The 19,906-nt window shown below is 44.3% G+C and overlaps 1 protein-coding gene across 6 annotated transcripts in view; it reads left to right on the top strand.

The window, feature by feature from the left end:
• Positions 1-19,906, top strand: part of CGNL1 (cingulin like 1) — a 152,963-nt gene that overhangs the window by 115,211 nt on the left and 17,846 nt on the right. For all 6 annotated transcript variants that reach the window (XM_070500868.1, XM_070500876.1, XM_070500886.1 and 3 more), the window contains 6 exons: positions 6,143-6,349; positions 7,211-7,315; positions 11,207-11,359; positions 12,288-12,458; positions 16,031-16,192; positions 19,396-19,485. In XM_070500868.1, the coding sequence (XP_070356969.1) occupies positions 6,143-6,349; positions 7,211-7,315; positions 11,207-11,359; positions 12,288-12,458; positions 16,031-16,192; positions 19,396-19,485 (888 nt within the window). The remainder of the gene's footprint in view (positions 1-6,142; positions 6,350-7,210; positions 7,316-11,206; positions 11,360-12,287; positions 12,459-16,030; positions 16,193-19,395; positions 19,486-19,906) is intronic.

Here is a 19,906-nt window from a genome sequence, read left to right as displayed (position 1 = left end):
CATCCTCGAATGGGAAATCGGGCTAAATTTTTAATGAATTAGCCAACCAAGAAACCTGACTTGCCCTTGAAATAAGAAAGAGGTCATCTCACTTGTGTGGTGCAGTTGCTCTGTGAGGACTGTTAGAAGATCTCGATTCTCTCTTTTGAGAAATCTAGGCTTCATAGTAGCTGGTAAAAATGTGCGGATGGCAGTCTGAAGCCAAGTTTGAGGATTTAGAAGCACAGTAGTTGAGCTATGCAGAGTCCCTTCCCTTTTGGGAAACACATGTGGGTTTTGTTGGCCTGGTCATAATAACAAAGGCTACAGTAAGAGCCATTGCATCGATCATCTAGAAACTTCTAATGGTGCATGAGATAGGTAACTTCCTCGCCCTTTTACAAATGAGGATACTAAATCTCCTCGAGGCCCGGCTGAGTGAAAGGCCCCAGAAAGAGGCATGGCCTGGATTTGAGTCTTATCTGCCCAACTGTGGAGCACGCTGCTCTTTCCTCTACACTGTTAGATACGCATTTTTAGAATTAAAAATGACAGTTCCATTCTTGAGATGACTTCTGTCTGTGTTATTTGGGCTGAGAAATGTGTACGTGTGCTGGGTGGGTGGGGAGGGAGAGTGCTTGGCCAAGCTCCAGGGTGGAAGTGGCCCATCTTCCTGGAACACCAAGGCCACAGTATCGTAACATAAAAAGAGACTTGGGGTAGATTGAAAAACGCTGTAGTGTTGAATGCAAAATTTGCATGCATTTTTTATGGAAAAACCCAAGCCTTGAAAGCAGTTTTTTGCAGTCCCTTGGATGTCTCTCATCGCCCCATATTGGACTTCTTTGCCTTAGGATTGCTTGGGTGGAAAATTTGGAGAAGCACTTGTGTAAGTGCAAGTCCTGGGCCATCTGGGCCTTTTCCCCTCTCCCAGCTATATGTGATGAAAAAGAATGTCTTAACTATGTAAACCAGCGTGGGAGAGTTGGCACTCTGCTCTGTTTGTACAGCTGCTCCCGGGCTCCAGCTCTGCTATCTTTCATGGCCCAGAAGTATCCACAACTGGTCTGGGGAAGGGTTTCTAGAGGCTGGAGGAGGTGAGAACTGGGCTGGGGAGGGGAGTTTTCCTTCAAGTGCCTGTGACCATTGATAGTCAATCTTTTCAAAGAAAATTGTGTTTATTTAAAAAATTTTTAATACCCGGAGAATTTCCATAGTTCAAAATTCAAAAGGGTTTGCAATGGAATACTTTACTCTGCTTCTTTCCATAGCCCCAGTTCCTTTCCTCACAGCCCGTCATTGTTACCAGTTTCTTGTGTAGCCAAGTAAACACATATTTATCCCCATTACCTTCTTTTTATACAAACAGAAGCATGCCATGTATACTATGCTGTTCCTTGCATTTTCCTCCCTTTCTTGTTCCTTTTTTTTCTAGCTGCACAGGCTATCATTGATCTGATATAATTTATTTAACGAGTGCCCAGTTAATTGGCATTTAGTTGTTTTCAGTCTTTTGCTATTGCAGTGTCACAGTGAATAACCTAGTGGGTATGTCATTTTGCACACCTGTAGGATAAGTGCTAGAAGACGAGTTGCTTTGTCAGATGGGCTGTACATTATAATTTTGATGATACTACCAAATTGCCCTCCAGGAGCGCATTCCAGTTTCTGGCCCACCAGCAGTGGATGAGAGAACCTTTTTCCTTATACCACCCACACTCTGTTACCCAGCCTTTGACCTTGGCTGCCTGACTGGAAGAATTGATCTCAGTGCAATTATAAAGCATGGTCCAATCTTGAAAAACAATAGAACAGAACACATCTGCTTTTGCCTTTGTATTGATGACCTAGTGTGGTGTTTCCAACCTTTTGGAGTGGCAGAGGAATTAAAATTGGTTTTTATTAACCATTTATGGCTACTTGTATGAATGAATAATGGTTAAAATATTAAAAAGCAAATCCGTTAATCCTTTTAAAAATAGATATTACATTGGTGGTGTGATATGGCTAAATGAATCGTTAAAAACCGTGCGCTGTTTGGTTTTATTTGTCATGGAACATCTCTCCAATCTTGTTATGACGTACAGGACTTAAGATCAAAGAACCACAGAAATTTAGTACCGGCAACTTAAGGGAGGTCAACAGTATTTGTCCCCAGTGATCTCCTGTCTGAGTAGATCTTTACCAACTCTGACCTTGGTGGACTTCTGCTGCCTTTGCCACATTTGTGAGATATAAACGTAAGCATTTGGCAAAGATGATGCACAGATCAAGGTGCAGAGATGGAAGGGCATTTGGAGCTTCTCTCAACCAATTTTCTTCGCTGGGAAGTCATGGAGAAGAACTTGCATGTAGGACTTCCCTTGAACAAAGGGATATGGTTTTTATTTTTTTGCATTCCGGGATGCTGCAGGTGAATTAGGTATGGTTTCAGGAAAAGGATATTTGTCCTGTGGGCTTATATAAAGTAATGGACTGGGGGGGGGGGGTGTATGTTGGTGGGGTGGAGTCAGGGGAGGGGTTCTGAAATGGTTTGCCAACAGAGGCTTAAGTTAAATTTATCTGTAAACATAATGTGGTCACCACGCTATGAAGACAGAGAGAAAAACATATTATCACTTTACAAATAGTCAAACCAGGAGTGAGTGTCTCAACACATGCGGGCTCCCCTAGAGTCACACAGAGCCTGTGAAACGGAAGCTGGGCTTGCAGCCTACCCCTGGCAGCCGTAGACTGAGGGATGGACTTGCTCGAGCTGTTTTCGCAGCACGTAATCCCTCAGGACTCAGAAAGTGCCCCACAACTTTCAGACAGACAAAGTACCAAGTCCTAAAAGTCAGAACACCGCCAAGGTCCTTTTCCAGCACGTCAGGGTGCCAGGGAGGCTCAGTCCAGTTTCAACCAGATCTGGTTTTCAGTGTCCTTGCTCTTCCTGAGATTTCTGAGTGAATGAAAGAGCACTGACCACGCATGTAAGTGTTCTTCGCTTCACCAGAAGTTTAGGCAGATGACTCTAGTCTCCTCTTCCTCCCACCATCAGACCTCAGACTGACGGGGGAAATATATGCCCTGGCCCCTCCATCCCGACTCCGCTCCCCTCGTCTCTTAAATTAGCTGTGTTGAGATGTAATTCACATAACGTGCAATTCAGCTATTTAAACTGCACAATCCAGTGGTCTTTAGTATGTTCAAAGAGTTGTGCGACCATCGTTACAGTCAATTTTAGAGCATTTTCATCACCCCCAAAAGAAACCCTTCCCCTTGAGCTCTCATCTCCCAATCTTCCCATTCTGCTCGGTTCCAGGCAACCACTTTTCTACTTTCTGTCTCTATTGATTTCCTTATTCTGGACATTTCTTATAAATGTAGCTATGTGGCCTTTTGTGTCTGGCTTATTTCACTTAGCATAATGTTTTCAAGGTTTATCCATGTTGTAGTATATGTCAGGACTTCATTCGTTTTTTAGGGCCAAATAATATTCCATTGTTTGGATATACCACATTTTGTTTACTCATTCATCAGTTGATGGACGTTTGGGTTGTTTCCACTTTTTGGCTACTATGAATAATGCTGCTGTGAACATTCGTGTACAAGTTGTGTGAACATATGTTTTTATTTCTCTTAGATCTATATTTAGGCGTGGAATTGTTGGATCATATGACAACTCTGTTTAACATTTTGAAGAACTGCCAAACTGTTTTCCAAAGTGGCTGCACCATTTTACGTTCCCGCCAGCAATGTGTGAGGGTTCCAATTTCTCTTCATCCTCCCCAACACTTGCTATTCTCTGTCTTTTTAATTATGACTCTCCTGCTGAGTGTGAAGTGGCATGTCATTATGGTTTTGATTTGTATTTCTCTCATAACTAATGATGCTGAGCATCTTTTCATGTGCTTCTTGGACTTTTTAATATCTTTTTTGGAAAGATGTCTGCTCAGATCCTTTGCCCATTTTTTAATTGGGTGATTTATATTATTGACTGGAAGAATTCTTTAAATATTCTGGATGTGAGTCCTTTATCAGCTATATAATTTGTAAATATTTTCTCTCATTCTGTGGATTGTCTTTTCACTTTCTTGATGGTATTGTTTTCAGCACAAAAATTGTAAATTTTATTTATTGATTTAAGATTTTATTTTTCTTTCTTCTCCCCAAAACCCTCCAGTACATAGTCATATATTTTAGTTATGGGTCCTTCTAGTTGTGGCATGTGGGACACCACCTCAGCATGGCTTGGTGAGCGGTGCTAGGTCTGTGCCCAGGATTCAAACCAGCGAAACCCTGGGCCGCTGAAGCAGGGTGTGTGAACTTAACCACTTGGCCACGGGGCTGCCCCCAAAATTGTAAATTTTGATGAAGTCTAATTTATCTATTTTTTCTTTTGTGACTTGTGCTTTTGGTGTTGTACCTAAAAAGCCTTTGCCTAACTCAAGGTCGCAAGTATTTACTCCCATGTTTTCTTTTAAAAGTGTTATTTTAGATCTTACGTTTAGGCGTATGATCCATTTCGAGTTAATATTTGTGTATGTTGTAAGCAAGGGGTCTGACTTCATTCTTCAGCATGTGGAGATCCAGTTATCCCAGCACCATTTGTTGAATTATCTTGGCCCCCTTGTTGAAAATCAATCAGCTGTAAATGTTGGGTTTATTTTTGGGACCCCAGTTTTATTCCATTGAGTTCTATGTGTATCCTTCTGCCAGTCCCATACTCTCTTGATAACTCTAGCTTTGTAATCCCTTGTCTTTTATTGGGAGAGTTAGGGCAGGAATGGACAATCTAGACTTTTCTCCTTCTTTCCCTCTGAGCAGTTATTGGATTCTTTAGATCCCTTCACAAACTTTCAACCACCTTTATTCCTCCTCTGTTCATCTTGCTGGTTTCTGTAGAAGATGGTGTCCAAGTAGTCCTGAGAAGTCCCAGCTGCCGGGCTCTGTAGTTTTCTCCTAGCAATGCCAGCTAACCTCTTTCCGACTCAGTAGCCTGGCTCTGGCGGGCTTTCCTAGATATACAGAATTAAACATTTAGGCTGTGAAAAGATGCTCTGGTTTCTGAAACTCTCTAATTGGTTAAGTTTAGGATAATACAGCGTCCTGTACTGTTAAGAGATTTAAAGATCTTTCTGGAAGGCTATGCAAGCAAGCAAGCAATTCCAGCAGATAGCTCTCCCAAGTGAGCCATAACACAGCCTTTGAAGCCAAATCTGCTCTCTTTGGGCCTTCCTTTCCTTGCAGACATCTGCATTGCTGTCTCGTGAGCATTAGATTTGCTGATTTTGGCGTCTTTGTAGTAGTGGAGAAATGGAAGGCAGGTGAGAGATGTGCCAGGAGAAGTGGAATTCTGAACAAAGCCACTTATCATTTCAAGTCCTTAAGCCAAAAAATAAAAAGCCCATGTGACAGCTGGAATTAACAATAACCATCCTGTAATTGGTGCCATTCTTTTCTGTCATGAATTGTGTGCAGCACAAGCTCATTTTCAGATGATCGTGCTTAGAGCTTGCTCTATGATCTATGTCATAATTTAAGCAACTTTTAATTTCCGTCTTGTATTGGACATTAACAAAAGCTATAAACAGAAACTGTCCTTCATCGAGAGCTTCTGTTAAGGAGCCCTGCATGTGGTGAGGGGTCAGGGAACTTTTCTCACCGGGAGTCAGTGGTTACAAGAGCAGGTTCTGGATTCGGTCTGCCTGAACTCAGCTCCTGCTAAGTGAACTTGGACAGTTACCCAAGTCTCAATTTCTTTGTCTTTAAAATGGTGATAAGAATAGTACCCACCTCCTTGGGTTGTTAAAAGGTTAAAATCCCATGTCAAGGACAACACAGGCAAGGGTTGACTAACTTTTTCTGTGAAGAGCCAGATAGTGAATATTTCAGGCTTTGGGACACTGTAGACTTTGTGGTCTTGGCCACAACTCCTCACTCTGCTCTTGTAGCAGGAATGTGGCCATGTACAGTGTGCACACGAATGAGTATGGTCGTGTTCCAGTAACACTTTCTTTTTAATAACAGGAGGTGGCCTGGACTTGGCCTGCAGGCTGTAGCATGCTTAGCATGTTGCCTGGCATGTAGTGGGTTTTGAATAAGTGTCAGCCATCCTTGAAGCTTGGGGAATGCCCCTTGACACTGCTTCCCGTGTTCACCCGCTCCATGTTTTTACCAGAATGTTGAGGTCCTGGCCAGTCGGAGCAACAGTTCAGAGCAAACCCAGGTGGAGGCGAAAGTGCGCATGAAGGCGCTGCAGGAGGAGAACGAGAGGCTGCGGAAAAGCCTCGGAGAGCTGGAGTGCAGCGTGGCTCGGCTGCAGAGGCAGATTGCTGACGCAAAAGGCGACGAAGCCAAAGCGAAGGAATTGCTCAAGAAGTGTGAGGTGAGGCTCTCGGGGCCCCTGCCTGGGTTTGGCAGCGGCTGATTCTTCTTTCCTGAGTGGTTTCAGAAGTGGGAAGGGATTTATTACCATAAGCTAGTAGGAAAGATCAAGGCGATAGTGAATATATCCTCTCTGCAAACCATTTCTTTTGTTCCTGCAAGTGGTGTGAATGGGAGATGAACTTCTAAAGCGGCCTGAGAACAGGGCTCGTGAAGTCAGGGTGGGAGACATATGTACAGACACAGGGGTCCCCCTCACCCAGACATCACGCATGCTTCACCTCTTGACACTTAGCAGAGCCCTCCAAACACCCAAAGGGGCTATCTGAACCCTGCCATCAGACTGATTTTCATTCGTGACTGTTTATTCTTTAACACATAGTTGGTGGTTTTTGAAGTCACACAAGTTTAACAAACCAATTATCTGGTTTGCCAGATCTCTAAAAGTGGGAGGCTGTTAGCGAGAAACATACCGATGGCAGTGAGAAAAGGCAGCTGATAGTGAAAGAGAGGACAAGTGAAATGTCAAGGGAGATGTATTCCAACAGAGCTCCCCAAACCATCCATCAGAATCCCCTGGAGGGCTTCTCCAAGACTTGTGTGCCTGAATACCTTCAGTACCTTCTGCTTCTGAAGCTCCAGGGCTGAGGCTGGATACCTGTCTTTTCAAAAAATCATCCCAGATGGTTCGGATGTTCACTCCTGCCTAAGTATGGAACCACAGACAGGCACACACATCCAAGAACACAGTTGTTGTGTGCCACCTTGGGCCCATGAAAAGCACATGCCTTCCCTGCCACCGAGTCAGCTTCATAGGCACAACATGCCTCTCACTGCATACTGACCCTGTGTTTCATTGCAGGCAGAAATGCAGCAATTAGAGGAAGCCCTTGTGCATGCAAGAAAGGAAGAAAAAGAAGCCATGTCAGCCAGAAGGACCCTGGAGAGTGAGCTGGAAGACGCTCAGGTAAACGCTGAGGGCTATTGTCTTTATCCCTCCCAAAGGAAGTCCAGAGTAGCAAAATCAGAGGGACGTGTATGGATTGTCATTGGTCCTCTCCTACCAGGTAGCTCCTTTCATGATAATAACCACCCTGGACTTCAAACTATCCATCTAGACCAGTGGTTCTTAACTGGGTGACATTGGGCAATGTCTGGTGACATTTTTGGTTGTCACAACTTGGGGAGATGCTACTGGCATCTAGTGGGTAGAGGCCAGGGATGCTGCTGAACATTCTACAAAGCACAGGACAGCCCCCACAACAAAGAATTATCTGGCTCCAAATGTCAGTAGTGCCAAGGTTGAAAAGTCCTGATTTAGACATTGAAGAGCTTGACAACTTTCCAAGGATAAAATATAAATTGTGCGAGAAGGCTGCCGGGATTGGTCCCCAAGGTGGTGAGGAGTCGGCTGTCTGGCAGAAGTCAATTTCCTTTCTCCTCTGGGCAAATGTGCTCCATGGATGCAGTTCTTCAAGAGACAGCTATTAGAAGGAGCAGGAGGAAGTTGTTTCTGTGAAACTAGATAGCTATCTCTATTGGAAGTCAGTAGATTCTTAGAAAATTAGATTTTCCCGTTTGAAGGTTAAAAAGATTGTTTGAAGTACAGTCTAAAAAAAAAAGCACACCTGCCCTGAAGTTCTAAATTGACTTTGCACAGTGACCTCAGTGTGATCCAGGTACGTCCTTCGTTCTACCTGCTCTCAAGTTTTAAAGAACCAGCACCAAACCTCCCTCAGGCAAGATTCTGAGGAGGTAAAAGCCTGTGTTTTTGAGCATTTGTCCAAGAGGAAGGTTGTTCAAGTTTTCCATTAGGACTCCTTTGTTGGTGGGAGGAGGTGGGAGAGGGGCACGTGAAAAGTGGTAAGAACTGAGAAGCAGTCGGGTCAGATTTGTAAAGGCCTAATGCAGCTTTCCTTTCAGCGGACAGCTTCATCTCCTCGGAGAGGAGAGGGGAGGGGAGGAGACTGTGGGTACTAGGATTCACTCAGGTCGGCCGTAACTTGGGGGCTCTTACCCCAAATCAGTGGTCTAGCCTTCTCCCAGCTTTGCAGAGGGACCTCATTTTTGCATACAGGAAAGCCCTGTTTTTTTCCTGAGTTCAGTGTCTGAGTGTCCTTGCTTTGGATTTCTTTCTTTTTTCTTCCTTTAAATCTAGATCTTGGTTACAAACTCTTGTTCGGTTGATTTTATGTGGGTGGCAGTTTCACTGTGCTCCTCTTTAAGGCTTATGATGGCTACAGCCCAGCCACCATAGTGCAGGGTTTAAATCTGTGAGCTAGTTGAGGGCAGAAGGGGAGGAAAAACGTTTGTGCTCTAGTGAGACAAAGATCTGCACCCTTCTGTGATGTCCACACAGAGAGCTGGGGGCAGCTATTACAGTCGCTCAGTCTTTCTTGTTCTCTGATGAAACCAGAAAGTTTCACACATGAGGAAGTAGTTCACCAGCTGTGAATCTGTAGTTCATAGTTAATTCAGTGGAGAGAATAGATGATTTCCCCAAGGCCACAAGGTCTTAATGTAATCCCCACCCACCCCACCTCTGGATCTCTAGCCTTGTCTTGGAAATTATCCCTGGTGTGTTACTTTTGTTGAGGCCTGTTTTCCCAGTGGTGTTGAGATGGTGAGACCACGTCCTATGGCGTATGGCCGTGTTAACCACTGGCGACACAATCCGACAAGACTGTGTTGGCCCCACAGTCTCACTCTCTTTATCTGAATTATCTGGTCTCAGAAGTGTGCCATGAAAAATGCACCATCACTCTAAAATACCTTGTTTTCTCTAAAATCGGGAACCAGGCGCTCAGCTCCTTTAGTTCGATACTTCTTTGTGCACGCCTCTCTTCCCCAAGCTGGCCACCCGAAGGGAGCTTAATTAACCCTTGGGGGAAGACGAAAGAGTAACTGGTATTTTTTTTCACACAAGCATTTTGCATTTCAAAAGCTTTGTGCCTTTAGCTATCTGTTGCATCGTCATGTACGATCAATATATTTCTTTACATAGTAGCTGAAGGCCATGTGAACTTATGTTGGATTTATCATGACTCAGTCAAAAAGTGGCAGAGGGTCCTAAAGATGCAATTCTTGGTGTGCTCACCCCCTACCACTTGGTTTAGAATTGTGCTGCTATGTAGAAATGCACAAACCACTTGGAGGTTGAATGGAGCCTGAGCTGGCCTGGAGCCCCTGGAATTGGGATCCAGAAGGAGGAAGAAGAGAAGCTGAGGGGACCTGTAGGGGCAGGGGTTGAGTTGGATCCTGAAGGATCTGTGGATGGCCCTCTGCATCTGTATTGTTGTTTTTGAAGAATTTACATTTTTGAGATACATGTTCCTGAGAGTTTTCTCCCACACAACGGGAACCATACCTTGCTGACCTTGCCCTGTGTGCTCCCCTTCACCCCCAACACCACTAAATCAACCACAAACACAAATCCCAGGGGATGCCCCTGTCTCTGGTGTGTGCCCAGCTGGGCTGTGGTGGGACATGCTCCTGCTAATTGCCCCCATGCTGAACTTCTGATTAGCTTCCTTTTGCCAACTTCTTTTTCCCAACTGCTTTTGTTGACCTTGGTTCCCTGCAGCAGTTAACTTCAGCAGACTGGCTGTGTTGGCTGGTTCCAAACTGAGGGGCCTGGAAGGCCTCTGTAGTGGCTTTTGGCCCCAGGTCATGTGCTTGGCCGAGCAGAGTGGTTCCATGCTCTGCAAACCAGGAGTGCCCAGAGTGATTTGCAAGAGTTTTCAAGATGTCCAGGTTACTGCATGTGACAGCAGCTTATAAACTATTAAGCATGGTACAAATAAAAACCCTTGTTCTCATGTGGCCTCTGCAGGGACACAAGACTGGTAGGCCCTAAGCAGTACCCGTACTAACCCACATTCAGCCCGCAGCCCCTGGTAACATTTTCTAGATGATCCAGCCTGTGTCTGCATTATGCTGCTCCATTCTGAACTGTGCCACTTCTTGATAGCCTTACCTCAGTGGCCCTAACACTTAGCCATTTAAGAATCCACCATAATCTTCCTAAGATATTTTAGGCTTGTGTTTTAGAATTGCATGTTGTTTACATAAAAGACGTCTATCAATGTGATGTTGTGAGATGAGAGCTTCAGGGGAACTCAGGGAAGATCGTGCGCCCAAGATAGTTATATTTTATAGCACATACTAGTATTCGGTGCTGATACACTAAATACCCACCCATAGGCACTTTTTTTAACTGGTGTCTCTTCCACTTAACACCTTCTACTCATTAAGTTCCTCAGACTGTGGATTGCCAGATTCTCTTCTTCCTATGTATGAGTGCAGCCTGTGGATTCTGTTGATTACAACTCCCTCTGCCCAAGTGGACTTTTGGCCTGTGGAATGATGTTCTCTTTCCTTACAGATTCATTTTTAGGTATTCCAACTGTAAGACTCACCTGCATAGCAGAGCAAATTCTAGAATATTAGGTATAATGCTATATATCATAGGATGTAAATTGCTGTGTAAGTTTAGGTTGGTCTAATGTATAACTTTACCTCAGTTTTCAAGCACGAACACTCAGGTTCTCAGACACTATCTCAAATTGCCACCCCCAGCAGCCTTGGCCATTTTCTGTATTTCTGTAACATGTCCTTCGTCTGCCCCTTCGTTCCTGGTTATGTGTTTGGTTAAGTCAGTTTTGCTTTTTGGTCTCTGAATTTCAGAACCAGCAGTGTCCTTGTGTCTCTGTGATGGCTTTATTTTGATCTTTTTCTTTATCACTGATATGACAGGTCTGATTGCTTTGTGGTGTGGCTGCGAAATTCCCTTTGCCACCTGTTCCTGTGGCTGACCTGGTAGGTAATGACAGCACTGTCCTTTCCCTGCCATCTGCAGAGAAATCTGAGTCGGGCCACCCAGGAGCAGAAGCAGTTGTCTGAGAAGCTAAAAGATGAGAGCGAGCAGAAGGAGCAGTTAAGGAGACTGAAGAATGAGATGGAGAATGAGCGATGGCACCTTGACAAGACCATTGAGAAACTGCAGAAGGAGGTAAGGGAGCAGGAGGAGGGAGAGAGAGGAGTCGAAGCGGGGGGAACAGGGTGGAACCGTTGGGTTGGGACCCTCGCTGAGGGCCTGATGGGAGCTAAGGAAACCTGCAGTTAACGTCCAAGCACAGATGTGTCAGGGGTTTGCAGATCTCCTGAAGCAGCTCTTTGACTTGTTGAGAATCCCAGATACAGAGAAACTGGTCCAGGAAAAGTCAATGCCAGGACCCCCTCAATTCTGGGCCCAGCTCCTCTCAACATTACCCAGAGAAGGCTGGCACGTAAGTTCAGATTTAACAGATGTTACCTGAATCAGAAGCTCTGCATCTGTCCATAATCTCTGCGTTTGCACCTATCTTACTTGTCCAGGAGTGTGAAAGACAGTTTCAGAGTCCCGTAGTTACTGTTCCTCTGCTCATCTCTGCCCTAAAATATCCAGAAGGGGGAAGGTACAACACTGATGGGCTCCCTGTATTCTAGAGCTGACACGAGTGCCTGCCGTTTTCTGACAGCTGCTATATACCAGTCACTTTACTAGCTATTTTCTATCTAACTAGAATTCTGTCTATATCTATGTATTGTTTTCAAGGTAGATATTATGATTTCAGTATTTCTAACAAAGACACCACCGAGGGCTAGAGAGGTTAAGTGCGTGCTTCAGTCATATAGCTGGTATGTGTCAGGGCAATTATGTGACCCTGGACTATGAACCTAGCTCTAAAGGATGTGCTTGTTTGCTCCTCCATGTTGCTTCCAGGTTAGAGGTGACTAAACTTGGATAAGCCATGACCAGGTGCTTTGCAGAGCTTCTGGGGAGGCTGTAGAAGAAAGAAGAGGAGATGTGTTCTGTGTTTAGGTGGGACCCAAATCTAGCTCCCTGGGCCCAGATGGAGCATCAGAGGGTGGGCTCACACCTGCATCACTTCTTCCAGATGGCTGACATTGTCGAGGTGTCCCGCACGTCAACACTGGAGCTCCAGAACCAGCTGGATGAGTACAAGGAGAAAAATCGCAGGGAGCTTGCAGAAATGCAAAGGCAATTGAAGGAGAAAACCTTAGAGGCAGAAAAGTCACGTCTGACTGCCATGAAAATGCAAGATGAGGTAATGCCTGGCTGATCCGTTCCCCGTTTACCCCTTATTCACAGTGCCCTTCCAGACTGCTTTGAAACTCTTCTGTGAGGGACTTGGGGTAGATTCTTAAGACAGCATTTGTGCTTGAATCTTCAATCTTAATCCTCAGGATGGTTACCTGGGGCAAACGGCATTCTAAGACACAAAGAACCCAGGGACTCTGAGATGAAACTGACGTAACTTTAACTTGACCATTTTCTTGATTCATCCAAAATTCTCTGCCTAAAAAGTTTAACTGCCTTTTATGGAGCGCCAATGACATGCCCAGCTGTGTTCAAATGATTTATATGTATTGATGTTTAAATGTAATCCTAGAACAGGGATTAAAAAAAAACTTATTTTTTTGCCATTCGTTTTGAAAATATAGACATTTATTGGAGGGGGCGTGGTAGACAACAGTTTCAGAGTAACAATAATGGAGACAAAAAAAATCTTCGGGAATTTATGAGTCCTGAAGTTATTAAAACATATTCTTGGTTTTATGTTTAAGAATAATAGAGCAAAGTAACCCAAATGTTAGCTCCCTTCAGTTTGACTTCTAAAGAACCGAGAAAAATAAAAGGAATGGTTTTGATTATTTTAATGGCAAGCTGACGGCTGTAAAATGCAAGTACAGTGTATGCTGATTTCTAGCAATGCCTCTTGCCAGCTGGATGACCTTGAGCAAGTTACCCTAATTTTCTGAGCATCTGTTTTTACCTCTTTAAAAATATACAAAATAATAATGATTTAATAATTAGATGAGATAACAAGCGAGACCATATAGCAGAGGATCTGTAGATCCTGGACAGTAATGTTGGTTTTTCTTAATTCTGTGGCTTACTTTTTTTCATAAGCAGTGCCAAGAGCACTGAGATTCCACAGGAAAACAAGTTTTTCTTTAAAAACAAACTTTTAATATCTTTGATGATCAAAGAAAAGTCGCCCATGAGTCAGTGCTGAAACTATGGAGAAGAACAATGGATATTTATTGCAGGCTTCTGGGACACTCCTGAAGGGACCCTGATAACAGCTCCCCCTTGGTTCAGGTCATATGATACAGGACTCCAAGTAAGAACTGAAATTAGTCTGTTGACATTACAGTTCTCTTTGACAATAAAAGAAAAATCGTTTTCACTTCTTCAGCAAGTGGGCGAGGGGATTCAGATATTTGCTAGAACATCAACAAACATGTGTTCTGCTGTTTTGATTTCAGGAATCCCAGTGTCACAGAGCTTCCCATTACTTTTTATATAATAGTTATTCTGCTAGAATCTTCGGATTGGAAAGGAACCTTGAGATCCTCTAGTTAGGTAAAGAAACTAAGATGCAAAGAGATTAGTTAAGGACAGATGGAGACCAGTGTTGTTTATTAAAGAGCAGTAATTCAAAAAAGGATTTCTTACCATGAAAAAGATGGCCCTGCCTCGATTTTCTCCGTGGCCTAGCCCTGAGAGACACTGTGTCCACCTGAAGGGCAGAAATGGACACCTCATCATTCTAAAAGGAAGCTACGGTCAGGTACCACCCTCAATCAAGTTGCTGAGGTCGTGGAGTTGTTTAAAACAAAAGTGAGTGAACAAGCCACGGTCACTCTGGATCTTTGAAAAACTCTGTTCACTGGCCCCCACCCTGTGTTTTGGTTGAGCTGAGTTACATTCTCAGTAAAAAAGCTGCAGGGGTCTGTTCTAAGTACTGTAGTCCTCGCCTTCTTTGCTTTGAGAGAAATGGATGTTTTACCTATTTTCCCTTTGAGTATAGAGCTAGAAAAGTTCTGATGAAGAGAATCTTTAGAGAATGAAGACTTCAGCCACTGTCGTTCAGTTTATTTTCTAAATCCACTTAACAAAGGGCAATTTTAACTACTAGTGTAAAGGCAGCACTAGTGGGTTCACAAGGTATTTGCTTACTTGTGATCCCAGACACTATGCTAGTTACTCTTGTGTTTATCCTACCGAGTACTCTTAGTATGACAGAGCCCTCGCTAGATGTTTGAGGGGCATACTGGGTGTTAGAAGGTAGGGGCGTGCTGGGCAGTGGGATGAAGGACACGCTGGGCCTGCGGAAGGGTACCAAGAAGGAAGGTGGGCTGTATGCTCACCTGTCAGTCTTCCTCACTCTCAAACCCATGTTCTTTTTGGGTGTTATCTCATTTGATTCTCATAAGAGCTCCATAGGGTAGGTTTTATAATTATCCCAATATGGCAAATTAGGAAACTGAGGCACGGAGAGATTTTCTTTTTATTGTTAAGACTTCCTTTTGGAGAGATTTTTAATGCTGTGGAGTATAGTACACCCTCCATATCCAAAGAATGTCCCGTCATCCTTTTGCCTGGATGATTGTCACTTTGTGCTTTCACTCACAGTGTCGTTTCATGGCTGTGCTTTCACTCAGCTACCACCAAAGCCAGACTGGGGTCTTTATCTGGAGATGTTTTCTTCAAGGAGCTGATGCCCTCACAGAAATGTCAGCTGTTGCCACCACCCTCCAGGAGAGGAACACATTTTCTAAAGTTTTCCCCCTGGTCTTCCTAAACTAGCCTAACCTATTATCGGGCCACAAAGAAAGACTGTCTTTACAGCTTCCCAACTTTTCTGTGAAGACCACCCCCAAAGGATGGTATTCTTTCATGGAGTTTGCCACTCACTTTCATATACTCCCTGAAGGAAATGGACCCCTGGTGTGTTGTACTCCTGACTGTACTTTCGCCCAATGCCCTCTACCATCTCCGGGAGGAAGGAAGTTGGTCTGCACCGAATCAGTCCACACAGATGTTTCAGGAATACCTACTGTGTGCTGAGGTGGCTGGTCCTCTCGGGAAGATTGCAGAGAAGTGGAAAACAGACAGTCCCTTGTGTCAAGCTCTTTGTCTGTTGCAGTTTCTTCAAAGCTATTAGTTCAGTGCCACCTTGTGGATGAAAAATACACTGTAAATTATAACAGCTGACACATGATTTTCTTCTAGAAAACAGTGGTTTTCACCTAGTATGCGTGTTTATATTATCAGATTTTGTGCCTGCAGGTTTTTTTGGGATCATTAGTTTAGTTTTTATTTTCCCCTCATTTTAAACCTCTGTTGAGGCGATGCTGATGCAGGTCGGCAGTCAATTACACTCTGGGAAGCACTGATCTAGTTCAGTGGCTTTCAAGTGTTTTTGACCATGACCTATAGTAAGAAATGCCTCTTGCATCACAACTCACTAATATGGTCATCCCTACAAATACATGACTATCTGGTACAAAAGTTTCATAAAACAATGCTTGCTGTATTCTACTCTGATTTTTTTTTTCTGTTATATTTAATTTTAAAATGCTGGCCAATATCTACTAAATTGAATTTATAACCCAATGGGCTGCTACCTGTAGCTGGAAAACCGCCTCTTTTTATAGAAGAGGAAACCGGCCCAGAGGGAGGTGGCGCTTGCTCAGGGTCTTCTGATCTCCAATATGGTGGTCAGTGGAGTCCACCTGATCCTCCTCAGGGTCAGCCTGCGCACTGTCTGTCGAGATCTCTGTGGTCCTGATGTTCCCCAGCTGACCACCACACCTCTTCTCCTCCTAGATGCGCCTGATGGAGGAGGAGTTACGGGACTACCAGAGAGCTCAGGATGAAGCACTCACGAAAAGGCAGCTTCTGGAGCAGACGCTGAAGGACCTGGAGTACGAGCTGGAGGCCAAGAGTCACCTCAAAGATGACCGGAGCAGGCTCGTCAAGCAGATGGAGGTCTGTGGACCGCATGGGCGAGCCCTGGGGCCTGTGGAGAGTGAATGTGGGACACGAGGGAGGCAGCCTCTCTGCTCACACTTCAGCCTTTGGGAAGTCCTTGGTTTTTATTCTCTCAAACAACCAGACGTTAGTAAGGTCATTTCTTGATTTGAGAAAGAAGCTGGTAGTTCGTAGACTCCTAGGATGTCAGAGCTGGAAGGAATGATGGAAATAATTTGGCCTAATGCCCTCATTGTCTTGAAGAGGAAGCAAGATAGAGTCCCAAAGAGGTTAGACGCTTTTACATAAGGGCACATAGATAGTTCATCTTCTGTTTGATGCTTTGGATGCTGCTTCCAACCACAAAGGAGATAAGACTGCTGTGAATCTAGAAAGGGGCTGAGCTGTGCCTTGGACCCAAACTGCCCAACTCCTAGGGACGCCTGGCACTCATTTGCCACACCACGTGCTCCATTCTTATTTTCTGATTCTGGCCTGTTTTCTACTACAGACGATCTAGCTTTGCCAAAGCTAGCCACAAACTGTGGCTCAATTCATTTTTAGATGCACAGTCTATACATAGTCCACTGCAGCGGATCAGAAAGTGCTCAGTGGCGTTACCAGCTAGGAGTGATCTGGTCACCAGATGAAAACACAACACATTAGAAAAACGTGAGTCAAGTAATAGCATCTAAATATGAGCAGTCCACCGAGAATGACAAGAAGAACCTTAACATCAGCCCACCTGGACTTAGAAAAAAGAGCAATCCTCAAAGACAAAACTAACCACAAAGCGGAACTGCCCCCACCCCTCACACACGCCCCAGTGGAATTTTAGAGGGGGAGAGACAAGTAAAAACAAGCCTCAGACCTATAGGAGAAGTTAAAATAGTCAAGGTTTTGATAAAAGACAGACAGTGCTCAAGGCCAGAGAGAGAGCACTTGAATTTGAAATCAGTGGAATTCCTGATTCAACTTTGAAAAGAAATAGAAATAACTTTGAAAACCTCCTGGGGACTTAGTAGCAATTTATATCAGGGGAGTGATGTTTTTAATCATTTTGGATTTTATTAGATGGACTCTTTTAGAGGCCAAAATAACCTAGTTAGAGTTTTATTATTCTTTTGTAGGATGGCTGTATATTTTGCTGATGTCATGGTTCTGATCTCATTAGGGGACATCATTTTAAGGCAAGCTAAGGTCAACACAGTTAACTGGAAACTAATTATCCCAGGGCCCAAGCAGTCTGCGTAAAAGCTAGCTGAAGCATCTTTGAAAGTAGTGACCAGGCCGGCCCAGTGGTGCAGCGGTTAAGTGCACACATTCCGCTTTGGTGGCCCGGGGGTCTCCGGTTCGGATCCCGGGTGTGGACATGTCACCACTTGGCAAGCCATGCTGTGGTAGGCATTCCACGTATAAAGTAGAGGAAGATGGGCACAGATGTGAGCTCAGGGCCAGTCTTCCTCAGCAAAAAGAGGAGGATTGGCAGTAGTTAGCTCAGGGCTAATCTTCCTCAAAAATAAATACATAAATAAATGAAAGTAGTGACCAAGAACCTTTGGTATAGTGACCCCTGGCCTGGCCCATTGAATGCTCCTGCTTGGTTCTGTGCAATCTTGACTTTAGGCAAGAAGAGAGCCCTGTGAAGAGGTACTTTTACCTAAGGATTGGGTCATTCAGGTCATGTCCTTCTAGAATATTTTGACTAAAAAGAACATTTCCTTTGCTAACTGATAGTCTAGAAGCAGTGGCATGGTTAAGCTTCATTGGCCCCTGTGTAATATTTTAGGTATTTCTCCATTAATTACAAAATGAGTGGCTCTCAAGGCCCCACCACTGTGAAGGGCACTGGAGGGATGTTTCCTCCCCTAAGAGGCGGCTGGCAGGACCATCTTGCTGTGGCTAATATCCTGCTTCGCTAGCACTTAACAAATTAATTCTCAGGACTCAAGAGCTCTCTCAACAAGGGGCATTTTCTATAAACTCAGACACTCAGGTAACGTTTTTGTAAATGAAGCACTTGTGGGTCCTTGGTGATTTCTGACCGAAGTGAAACTGGTCTTGAGGAATCAGGAAGAACCATAAACAAATGGGAGGTTCGGTGCAGGACCCAGCTCTCTTTCCTGAGTTGGTCTTTGGGACTCGTGGCTTCTGGGAGAGAGCTTTCTGGGGTCCCTGTAGATTTCCATCACTAAGAGGGAAGGCATTCACAGACATTTAGTTATTCCCATGAGTTCTGTGCATTTTCTTTTGGTGTTTACAGAGGTTCCATAGCTTGTCAGCCAACTTTGACAATTGCAGAGACAATGTTTGTGTATAAATGCCATAGATTCATGTTTAAAAACTCACAAGGCTCATTGCTTTTTAGTGTGTGTGGCTCTGAGTTAACCCAGATGTGTGACACATTGGCTGGTGACAGGAGAAACACATGCACAAACCCCACAACCCCCAGTCCTAGGTGGAGTGGTTTGTGTTAGAAGCCTTTCTTTTTGTACACAAAGCTCCTTCGAAATGGCTTTTCTCATAACACTTAATGATGTTAAATTAGGAGCCCACAAGGAAGGTAGAACTTGCTTTTCTTCTGTGATGATGGGTTTAGCAGAATGGGCCAGCACTGCGTTGGAATGACTGTGTATGTTATGCCAATGCAGATTTGGGACTGCATGACTAAGTGTGTGAGGTTCCCTGGAAGGAAGAGGCAGATGCGAAAGACTGTGGTAGACTTGACTCCTGTAAGGCCCTTTGAAACTCTGAGGGGAGGGAGGTAAAACATTGTCTCAACTTGGAGTATGTAGCTTGTCTCGAGCTTGGAGTAAATGTACCTTGGATGATATCTCTGCTCCCACACTGTCTTTTAACAGGTGACTTAGATACCTGTTGGTGGGCTTAGGTAGATCTTTGTAAAGTTATTGATTCATAGGGGGAAAAGACTTGAAGGAAACATGCTAAAATAGCCTTAGTGCTTATGTTAGGGATTGGAGTAATATTTTTTCTCTTTTATGTGTTTTCTGAATGCACGATTACATTTCTATTGTAAAAGAAAAAAAACCAGTTTTAAAAATATCTGTTTGGGGCAGTATGAGAAATAGACATATCGTTTCCCAAAACCCTAAAGATACTCAACTCTGATTTGTCCCTGAGGTTTTCCTTCCACAGGGCAGTCCTTGCTCCTCACCGGTCAGTGAAAGTTAAGTAGGCTGTGTTTGTGACTTCCTTCTTAGGACAAGGTGTCTCAACTGGAGATGGAACTGGAAGAAGAAAGAAGCAACTCAGATTTGCTGTCTGAGAGGATTGCTCGGAGCAGGGAACAGGTACTGTGCTATAGTTGGATGGGGGAGCATCACTGGGAGCAGGAACAGGTACTGTGCTATAGTTGGTTGGGAGAGGATCACTCAGAGCAGGAACAGATACTGTGCTATAGTTGGATGGGAGAGCATCACTGGGAGCAGGAACAGGTACTGTGCTATAGTTGGATGGGAGAGCATCACTGGGAGCAGGAACAGGTACTGTGCTATAGTTGGATGGGAGAGCATCACTGGGAGCAGGAACAGATAACTGTGCTATAGTTGGGTGGGAGAGCATCACTGGGAGCAGGAACAGGTACTGTGCTATAGTTGGATGGGAGAGCATCACTGGGAGCAGGAACAGGTACTGTGCTGTAGTTGGATGGGAGAGGATCACTGGGAGCAGGAACAGGTACTGTGCTATAGTTGGATGGGAGAGCATCACTGG

Source organism: Equus asinus, chromosome 2, assembly GCF_041296235.1.
Source record: "Equus asinus isolate D_3611 breed Donkey chromosome 2, EquAss-T2T_v2, whole genome shotgun sequence".
Classification (NCBI taxonomy): Eukaryota; Metazoa; Chordata; class Mammalia; order Perissodactyla; family Equidae; genus Equus; species Equus asinus.
The sequence above is the reverse complement of the archived record's forward strand: the minus strand, read 5'-3'. Positions and strand labels throughout refer to the sequence as shown.